Source organism: Hyaena hyaena, unplaced genomic scaffold (genome assembly GCF_003009895.1).
Source record: "Hyaena hyaena isolate Hyena2069 unplaced genomic scaffold, ASM300989v1 scaffold_58, whole genome shotgun sequence".
NCBI lineage: Eukaryota > Metazoa > Chordata > Mammalia > Carnivora > Hyaenidae > Hyaena > Hyaena hyaena.
Window position 1 is genome coordinate 709,909 of NW_024080689.1, and position 9,971 is coordinate 719,879.

At 47.5% G+C, this 9,971-nt stretch overlaps 1 protein-coding gene across 1 annotated transcript in view; it reads right to left on the bottom strand.

The window, feature by feature from the left end:
- Nucleotides 1–9,971, bottom strand: part of DNAH9 (dynein axonemal heavy chain 9) — a 332,337-nt gene that overhangs the window by 234,160 nt on the left and 88,206 nt on the right. Inside the window, exons 21-26 of the mRNA XM_039231630.1 lie at nucleotides 9,397–9,527; nucleotides 8,931–9,057; nucleotides 4,760–4,912; nucleotides 3,427–3,552; nucleotides 955–1,194; nucleotides 481–641 (exon numbers count right to left, since the gene is read on the bottom strand). Coding sequence (XP_039087561.1) covers nucleotides 481–641; nucleotides 955–1,194; nucleotides 3,427–3,552; nucleotides 4,760–4,912; nucleotides 8,931–9,057; nucleotides 9,397–9,527 — 938 coding nt within the window. The remainder of the gene's footprint in view (nucleotides 1–480; nucleotides 642–954; nucleotides 1,195–3,426; nucleotides 3,553–4,759; nucleotides 4,913–8,930; nucleotides 9,058–9,396; nucleotides 9,528–9,971) is intronic.

Below are 9,971 nucleotides of genomic sequence, written 5' to 3' on the forward strand. Positions count from 1 at the left end.
TCCGTTTCCATGCCTCTACACACAAAACAATGTTCCAGAATGCCTATTAGTAGTTTGTTTTTTTTTTTTTTTTTTTAAGTTTTTGGGGATCCCAGACCAGTTTAATAAGAAACTGCCTCCATTTCATAGATGGGAAAACCAAGAATTAGGTCAAGTTTTTCAAACTCAAATAGCCAGTATGTGTTAGAGCTGGTGTGAGAATCCACGTATATAGGATTCCCCCCCTGGTAAATTCCTCAAAAAAAAAAAAAAAAAAAAAAAATCACAGCTCACGGATTGGCTCTGGGATCTGCTCTGAGAAGGGGTTCTGCCCTTCCTCCATTAAGTTTTATTTTTACATGTGTTGCATGGTCAGGCCCTCCCCACTACAGCTCTGTGGGCAACTAGTGAGTGACAGTGGCCCTGACCCTGCATGGCCATTAGGTGGCCTGAGCCAGATACCGGTGGGGTTCTCTGTGAGCGGCAGACGTCAGTGCTCACCTGTCTGTCAACGGCGTGATCACCAGCCGAGGCGTATTTCCCAGGTACTCATAGGAATATAGAAACTGTGCATCACAGATGTTGGCAAAGCAGTGTTTGGTGTCATCATCCCAACGATGCCGCAGCTGAGACAGCCAGAGGAAGGCCTGGGCACTGTCTACCTACAGAGTGCAGAGGAGGGGGGTGAATCACTGTTCCGCAGGTGGCCCCTTGGCCACAGGACACGCAGGGCTCTGCATGAGCTGGGTTGGGTCTACCGGTCAAGGGCATATGCTTTGCCCACGACAGCACAGAAAGCATGAGCTGCTCTGACTACCCACGTTTGCTGGGAGCAGCCACCATGACCCTCCCCCAGCGCTCTGGCCAGTGCAGAGTCTGGGACCCCCATGTTTGGGCCATATGGGAGCTTCTCCCTTATCCCACCGTTCATGGTGGCTGGCAACAAAGGGACGCTCCAGAATGTTGGAGACTCACCTTCTGAGCGATCATCTTGGCCACCACATCCCGGGCATGCACATCAATGGTGCATATGGTCATGATCTTCTGCCGGTCCCCTTGGGAGAGCTGGCCAATTAACATGGTGATGAGCGTTTTGAGCTGGGCCACTTGCTTCTTGTAATAGTCCTTCATGGCGCTCTCATAGCCTTCCTCCAGCCTGGCAAACGCAATGCCCACCTCTGTGGTCCACCAGATCTGAGAGCAGGTCAGGGCCACCTACGGCATCAGGAGCTGCTTAGTGAAGCCATTACCAGGACTGTGTCCAAAACCAGCCCACTCATCATACAGCGAGAGGCAGCATGTAACTGTGTGGGTGATCTAGGCCCCTTCTCTCCCTCTCCTACCAGCACTGACGAAGCAAGCACTTGCCTCCACCACCCTAGAGATGTGAAGTGGTTCCAAGTGGGGAAAGCACTTTCTGCTCTTGGAAAAAAAAAAAAATGTATCATTTGGTTGAAAACAACCAGAGAGTTGCCCTGGTCAATGAATGCCAGTGGCTTTTAGAAATTGCAGCTCTGATCTTTCCGTCTTTACGCCCCAAGCAAAGCATCGTTCCTGTGCTTGGGAGGTTAACAATATGTTGGCTGAACATCTATCTCAACAACTCTTAGGCTTTGTTCTGTTCTTAAACTTCTTGTGGTTCGAGAATTCTGGCTTGGTGAGCCTCTGATGATCTTTTGTGGCATACTTCTGCTTGCCCATAACATTTTGGCTACATATATTTTTTTATTTCTCGGGCCCTATAACCTTGGAATGCCTACTCCTGAAGATCAAGGTGAATGAGAGCAAAATTCAATGTGGCCCATGGGATTTGCATTTTTCAGAGATTTAAAATTAAGGAATGGTAGAAGGGATTCGAACAAACACGTCTTTTGTTTGCTGAGCAACCTAATGTGGAAAATGCGTAATTCGAATGATTCACAGTGGAGAGTTTAGATACACTGATTGTCTGTCGTGTCCTGTGGTTGGGGAGATACCGCTCTATATGAGATCTGTCACGAGAGCAGGACGCAATGCATTTTCTTGCCTCAAAATTCTGATTCGGGTAAACAGAACCTTGATAGGAATTATTCCCTTTGTCAAACAGAGAATCCAGTCGTAGTAAAAAAGGACCATTCTTGAATTTATCTCATTTTGCCTTTGGGATCAGGTGTGTCGGGGATTTGTTAAAGAAGTTCTGCCTGCCTGGTGATCTGGTTTGAACGCAATGCGCCCATCGCACAGTCAAAAGAATACCTCTTCCCTTCAGTAGTGCTGACTTACTTCTCGTTTCTTCCGTTAGTCTGCACTTGCAGCCAAGATCTTCCCACCTTCTTCTCTCTTCTCTGCCCCCTGCAATGCACCACCACCTGGCACTCCACTGACATGGCCGCACCAAGTTCATGGACATTCCGTAGCCTCTTACTTTCCTTGATCTCTTATAAGCACGTGGTATGACTGACCTCTGGCCTGCCTTTGGTTTCCATTATGACCATTCCCTGCTTTTCTCCTTCTACCTGAAAAGGCACCATTTCTCAGTCTGCTTTACTGGCTCCTCTCTGCCTACCCAGTCTTGACATGATGCCCAACGGATTCTTCTACACCCTCATCTTGGTTCTACATCTTTTCCAAGAGCGGTCTTCCCTACTCCTGTGGCTTCAAGTCCCGATAAATGTCTGCAACCCCCAAACACCCCACCTCGGGCGCTGTGCCCCTAACAGGGAGGGTGGGAGGGTCTACCACAGCCAGAGCCATTTAAACATTTCTCAGTAGTTCGCCCCTCTCTCTCATCACCCTCCTGGGAAGCCTGGAAAGGATTCAGACACATCTTGGAAGCAAGTCAGACTCCCCAACGAGGTGGGTAAGAACTGGCTTCAAGTTTCCTCTGTAGGATCCGTCTGCTGCCTCTTGATCCTTCTTCCCCTTCTTCTTGCCACAAACCACACTCAGTTCTTCAGCCACGGGATACTCTTCCTTGCTTCTGAGCTCAGAGTCCTCCCCATACTGCCTGCTCTTTCCCTCCACCTTTAACTTGTTAACTCCTACTTCAAACCTCAGCTTACATATCATATCCATGGCCGGGGGCGGGGGCGATCCCCAGACCCCACCTGCTAGCTATGTGCTCATTGGTCAGCGACTGGCGGAAGGGCAGGGTGATGAGGTCTCATTGCCCGTTGGGGTCTCCTATACTCAGCAAAGATCTTGGCATATATGAAGCACACTGGCTCAATAAGCTGAACGTTTTACATTCTCTCCCTACGGTGGCCAGAGAGGGTAAAAATGGACAACTCCAGGTTCTCCGAGGCAATGGCCGGACTGAGTCATGGTTGACAATTCACAGACCAGCCTCTCTGGACTGGGTAGCACAGAGTGAGTTTGCTGTCTGGTCTCCTCTGAAGGCTGAAGGATGTCCCTACGGGAAGGGACCTAGCAAAGGATGGGGGCCCACGAAGGTACTGGTTAAAATACCTGAGCTGGATACTCAAAGAGCCACTGCTCCCTTGGCTTTTCTTCATAGGCAACTACACCTTCTGACATCCCGTGCCTCACTGTGGCTTTCATATGCGTGAGCACATGGTTCAACCATATTTCTACCTGAAAGAAGAACTCTACGTTAGATGCTGGGCTTCAGAGAGGGTACGATCGCTCCCCCTCGGGGAGAGAAGAAAATGGAGCCCAGGCGTCGTGTACAACCCCAAAGGCTGCCAGAAGGCCCAGGGAGCTATCTTGTTTCTGTGACCCGGGACAGTGGTTGGTGAGAGCCAGGCTCAGCGAACAGGTGGACAGTCCCCTTCGGGATGCTCAGGACACAGCAGGTTAAAGGGAGGGGAGCTGCCATCTGGCATTCATACCAGGAAGTGTTAGCCTGGGCTGAACAAGGTCAACCTTGCTCAGTGGGTCAGCGGGTTCTCATGACCTTGTCCGCACTGAGTATGGAGATGTAAACCAGAATTTTATTTTCCAACTGAATGTTTTCTGGTCTACCAAACAGACACATTCCAAATCAAACCCCAGGGTCCTCCTCATAAACTGAGAAATGTCTGGTTATTTCCTGGAACTCGAAATGCTTTCTAAGAGACATGTGGATGAAGGCAGAATTCTGTAAGAGATCTCTTCTCCAGGTATTATTTGGGGCTAGACTAGAAGCCCCACAGACAATGCTTTGTTAGATCACTTAGGGTCATAAAGAAAGAAGAGCTTATACTCTAGTGGTGATGGGGGAGGCTAGGAAGGAAGTTTTAGGAGAGATTGTGTTTCTGGAATCGCACACGGGACATATGGAAGTGGTAGCTCTTGGACCACGATGGTATTTGGCCCTCCCAGGGGAAGGGCTGTGGGAGGAAGCGACTCTGAGCTGCATTTGTACAGAGAAGTGACATCCCAGGAAAATGGCTGACTCCAAAGAGCACCTTCTCCAGGGGAAGATGTCAGCGTGCCAGAGTCCCCTACGGGGTGCCCCAGGGGTTGTCACATTAAAGTCTCCTGGTGCTGCTCATCACTTAAAAATCCTTCTCTTGTTGACTTGGGTAGTTGTATATGCGCATTTTATTCCTCTCTGCGCAGGTCTTCGGTTAAGGAAGGTATATGGATATTGACATGTGTCCTTCCCAGGGAGGGGAGGACAGGCACCAGGAGCTTCTCCAACATTGGTTCAAGTCAAGAGAAGCTGGCAGTCCCAGGGCCCAGAGAGCACTTCCGGCCCAAGGTCAAAATGGCCGTCCTCAAGGCTGATGCTGCCTGTATTTGAATGCAGACTCTTGAGAAAGCAAGGGACGGGGAGGGGGCAGGACTTCTCCTCTACCTGACCACTGCAGTCACAGGGCTCGCTGAAGGCCACATACTCGCCCTCCTTGCTGTACATGCCCAGACTTATCTTGGTTGCTTTCTCGCTGGCGTCCAGCTGGAACTGCATCTTGGCCATGTTGTCAAAGAGTTTGGAAAGATGGCGTTGAACCTATGGGGGGAAACAGCACCATAGGACTGGAGGACACGTCTGGGCGTCTGTCCAGACAGACGCTCACCAGTACCGTTCAGAGGTCTACTGTGTGACAGCCATTAGAGAGGGGGTTAGCAAACACGGAGAGGGAAGCTTGTGGGGACAGTGGTGGCGTTATGAGGTCAGAACCAAATGAACTGAGTAGAAGTGGTCAAAGGAGTATGAAATGAGCGGGAATCAGAGCCACAGAAGTTTCATGAACGTCTGCTTGATCTAAATGGGAACTGGGGGGGGGGGGGGGGGGGGGAAGGAGCAAATAGTGTAGATCTCGGGGGGCGGGGAATGATGATTAATTCATAAACCCTCTTCCTCAGAAAATACTACCCTGCAGCAGAAGGGCAATGGTGGGGCAGTGGCCTGTAGAAGAAGTCACCCGGCTGTTGAAACCACTTGTGTTTTCGGACACAGAGGCCCCTTTCTGATAACGCCCTGGGTGATTGTTCTAGAAGAGGTCCCAGAGAGCCACGCCGTGGTTCTGACGTAAGGGGAAGGGCAGGCTGAGAGGAAAAATAACCAGAAAGCTGCTCTTGGGTAGAGCTTTTGAAGATACAGCGCCTCAGGCTGCTGGGACCCGAGCTGTAATCCTAAATTTACCACAACCAGGGCTCCAGCTGATGATGGGAGAGGAAAATTCTACCTGTGTTGAAGTAAACTGTGGGGGCCCTCGAGGGAGATCCCACCCATGGTGACTTGGGATGAGTATCTTGATGGGACGGAACCTCCTTTATCAGAGAGAAGGGGGGAGGGGAACAGAGGGAGGGAGAGGGGAGGGAGGGAGGGAGGGAGAAGCTTTAATAAAGGAAGCAGAAGTGATTATGAAGGTCACCTTGTTTCTTAATTAAATAAAAGAAACGTAAATGCTACAAAATATGAGGTAGAGGTGAATTGGTAGTGGTAGGAAGCTGATGTAAGGAAACAGCAAATACTTAAGAACCAAATTAACACAAACAAATTAAATATGGTGGATGAGCTTGAGAAGCCACAAAACACCAAGGAAGAGGGCTAACAGATAAAAATATGGGACGCCTGGGTGGCTCAGTGGCTTGAGCATCTGACTCTTGATCTTGGCTCAGATCATGATCCCAGGGTTATGGGATCGAGCCCTGTATCAGGCTCCACGCTGACAGCCAAGGAGCCTGCTTGGGATCCTCACTCTCCCTCTGTCTCTGCCCCTCCCCTGCTCACGCTGTCTCTGTCTGTTTCTAAAGTAAACTTAAATTTTTTTAAAGCATATATGAATATATGTAGGTAATGTATATTGTACAGAGAGAATAGAATCCCAGCTTATGGAAATATGTTGAACCTGAAGGGAAAAAAATTCAGATAAATGGAATAGAATTATTGTAAAGCATATAGAAATAGGGGCACCTGGGTGGCTTAGTCGGCTAAGCGCCCCACTTCAGCTCAGTTCATGAGCTCGCAGTTCGTGCATTTGAGCTCCACATTGTGCTCTGTGCTGACAGCTCGGAGCCTGGAGCCTGCTTTGTATTCTATGTCTCCCTCTCTCTGCCCATCCCCCACTCTCACTCTTTCTCTCAAAAATAAACAAACATTAAAAAAAATTTAAAGCATATAGAAAGAAAACCTTTTCAAGATAACGAAAGTCCTGGTTTTCAGATAGGGGGTTGGAAAAATTAATAAATCAAGTATATAAACATATTAAAGTTTTCTAAAATTAAACTTTAAATTTTGATCTCTACAGAGATCCAAATGGAAACAAATGAGGTTACCTAGAAAGGTCTGGGTGGGGGGTGAGGGGAAGGAGGCAGACCTCAGATGAAATCTGAGCTACATCTACATCTGGGGGAATCTGAGGAGAAAGCGCAGTGACACATGAGTTCGAAACTCGACCAAATCAATCGCTCACCTGTAAAAATTACTGAGAGTCGCAGATAAAGAAGGATCTGGGGATTAGCCTACTATTGTTCATCTCTTGGGACAGTGGGGAGGGAGGAGCAACAGACTTACTCACACCAAGCAAGAAATAAATAAAAATAATTAAAAAATAAAAAATTTAAAAAATAAAAATAAATAAATAAAAATAAGTATTTAAGAATGAGCACATCATGCACAGTCTGGCAATGATATTTGACTTTTCCCTATGCGTGGAATTAATGAACGTAGAGCTACAAAACAGGATGCTGGTGTGATAAATATCTCAACGCCACCACGCACGGGCTACTCTGGAACGATTCCAGAAAACTACAGGGAAAAAAAAAGAAAGGTGGGTTTTAACTCTAGAGATGAGTACTCTGTCTTAGGTCTTGCTTCTCACCAACAAATCAAAAATATCATTTCAGGAAGTTGGGAAGTTAGTGATGAAGACAGAAAACTAATGCATGGGTGCCACCTTTAGGCTCCATCAGAGAAGCTCTCCTCCGAGGTTGGCTGTTTCCCTATGGAGGGAAATAGGGCCATCTTTAACCCGACCATAGAGCTTTTACCCTCTGACCCAGAAATCCCACTTCTAGGAATTTACCTGGAAGGCCGACCCCCAACAGTACAAAAGCCAAAGTTATTCGCTGCCACAGGATTCGTAATTGCAAAAGAGTATCAACAACCTTTGGCCAACTATGGCATATCCATGGAGTTACGATGCGGGTGTATTAAAAAAAAAATGAGGGCCATGCCTTTAAATGGACATGGAGTGATTTCCAGGATACATAACTACACACACACACACACACACAAAACAACGCATTCAAGTATAGATAGCAGGCTCCCTTTTGTGTGGGAAAAGGAGGGTAAATAAGAAAATTATTTACCTGCTCGTTTCTTGCATCGTTAAACCAGAAACTAGTGGGGTCCGTGACGTACAGGGAGTGGAGGGAGGGACAGGATTTTCACATCCCACGTGCCTTTCTGCACAGTTTGACTCTCAGAATTCTATGCATTCAAACAATGCAATCAACAAGGATGGGAACAAAACACCACACAACAAAACAAAAACCCGAAAACTCAAAGCCAAGAGAAATACGCGAACCCGACCGTACTTCAAATGAATAACAAAAGCACGCTACAGGGTGGGCAAGGACTCACCCAAGTAACTTCTGAACATGGTACTCTGACCAGATAGCCTCGGTCAAAGGAAAAGTGGAGACCTACACACAGACCTTGAAGTCTTCTCGGGTGACAAGCGTGAAGAGCTATGTGGGCATGCGGTAGAGACCCCATCCTGCCTTCCTGTTACTTGGAGACTCAGACCTCTGGTCTAGGACAGTCCTTCTGGAAGCACGGTCCTCAGGCCACCGGCATATCTTGGGGGAATCTTTAGAAATGCAAACTCTCCAGCCCCACCTGGACCCACAGACACATCAGAAACTCTGGGGCCCAGGAATCTGCATTTTAACAAGGCTTCTAGGGGATTCTGACGCTCCCAGAATGACCCCCAGGTGAAGCTGACGTTTGAGAACCATGGTCCACAGCTCCAAATACAACCCATGCTTCAATTAGCAACTTTCATGTTAAGAGAGAGACAGAGAGGGAAAAGAAGCTGTAACATAGTAGCCTTCTCTTTTACAAATGAGGAAAATTCACCAAATGGCTAGAACCAGGGGCCAGAACCCCATGTTTTGAGCTCCTCGTATATATTCTTTCCATAAACACACAAAAAAAATCACAAAATGCCGAGTTAATACAACCTTCAGTCTCCTCTCCCCTGGAAATTTTCGCTCTAACTTTTGACAGCACTATACTGGATCTCTCTTCAGAATCCACGCAAACGCACTCTCTTGTGAAGGCTTACCCCCTCCACCTTCCCCATCCTCGAAGCACCCCCTTTTGGGGGTTATAGCCACAGACAGGCTGGGGGCTCCCTGAGAAGCATTAACGGTGGACACAGAAGATGCTGGTGGGAACATGGGTCTGAAATACACACCCTGCCAGAGAGAGGAGGCACAATGGGGAATCGGAATCCTCTCCACTTGGGAGCCCCTCAGACTTTCTAGACGTTTCCATGAGTGCCCCCTCAGCTTACCTCTTGCGGAGCTGTGCCGTTGGAAAGGATGTCTAACAGGTCAGAAGAGGAAAGGAAGTAAAACCTAGGGAAGGCAAGCCGTTTAGTATCCAGGTACTCCGCCAGGGCCTTCTCACACAGGTGCAATCTGAGGGCACAGACACGGGATTTTCTAATGAAGTTTGCATAGACGCAGAAGCGCACAGACATGACCCAAATGCAGACAGATGCGGTACATAGAATACATGTAGAAATCCGTGCCAGAAACACAGTGAGTATTTGTAAATATACGCACTGGTGCATTTCTACCCAAATAAACGTCTCTACTCATACCCCACGTTACCTAACACACAGGAAAATCAAAACACACACACAGATGCACACTTGGTCGGACAGTGAAAGACAGTAAGGATCTCAGGGAACGGGGAAAAGGAACCACCACCTTCCTCGGTATAAAAAGGGGAGGCAGCAGGAAGCCGATGATCACCTGCTCTGAAGATCTTCCAGTTTTTCGTAAAGACCTGGTTTGTTGGTGGCTTCCACCACATTCGGAGTTTTCTGAGCATCATAAGCCAGCTCTTTAAAGTCAATGTCGATGCCTTCAAATCTTTCAGAATCCTGAAATTAATGTGGGGGAAAGTTAACCACCACTCTTGGGACTCGAAGAAGATTCACTTATGTAGCAATTCAGAGGCAGGAACTGGTCCTAGGAGACGTCCTAAAACATCAAGAAGGAAATACCCTGGGCTTAAAACAGCAGATCCTGAACATTTTGGCCATAAAATCCCTCCCTCTGTGTTTGCAAAAATCACTAAGGAGTGCAAAGGGCTTTCTTTTTATGTGGGTAATATAGCCATCAATGCATTTTCTCCCTTGGAAGCCGAAGTTGACAAATTTAAAAAAATGTTTGTTAACTCGTTTAAAAAGTAACGATGTTAAACCCACAATGGTGAACTGATAATATGCTTTGATCTAAGACCATTGTATTTTCCAAAACAAAGAAACTTAGAGAGGAGGAGACGTTGTTTCACTTTTTTCCCCCTCAAATTTAATGTCTGCGTT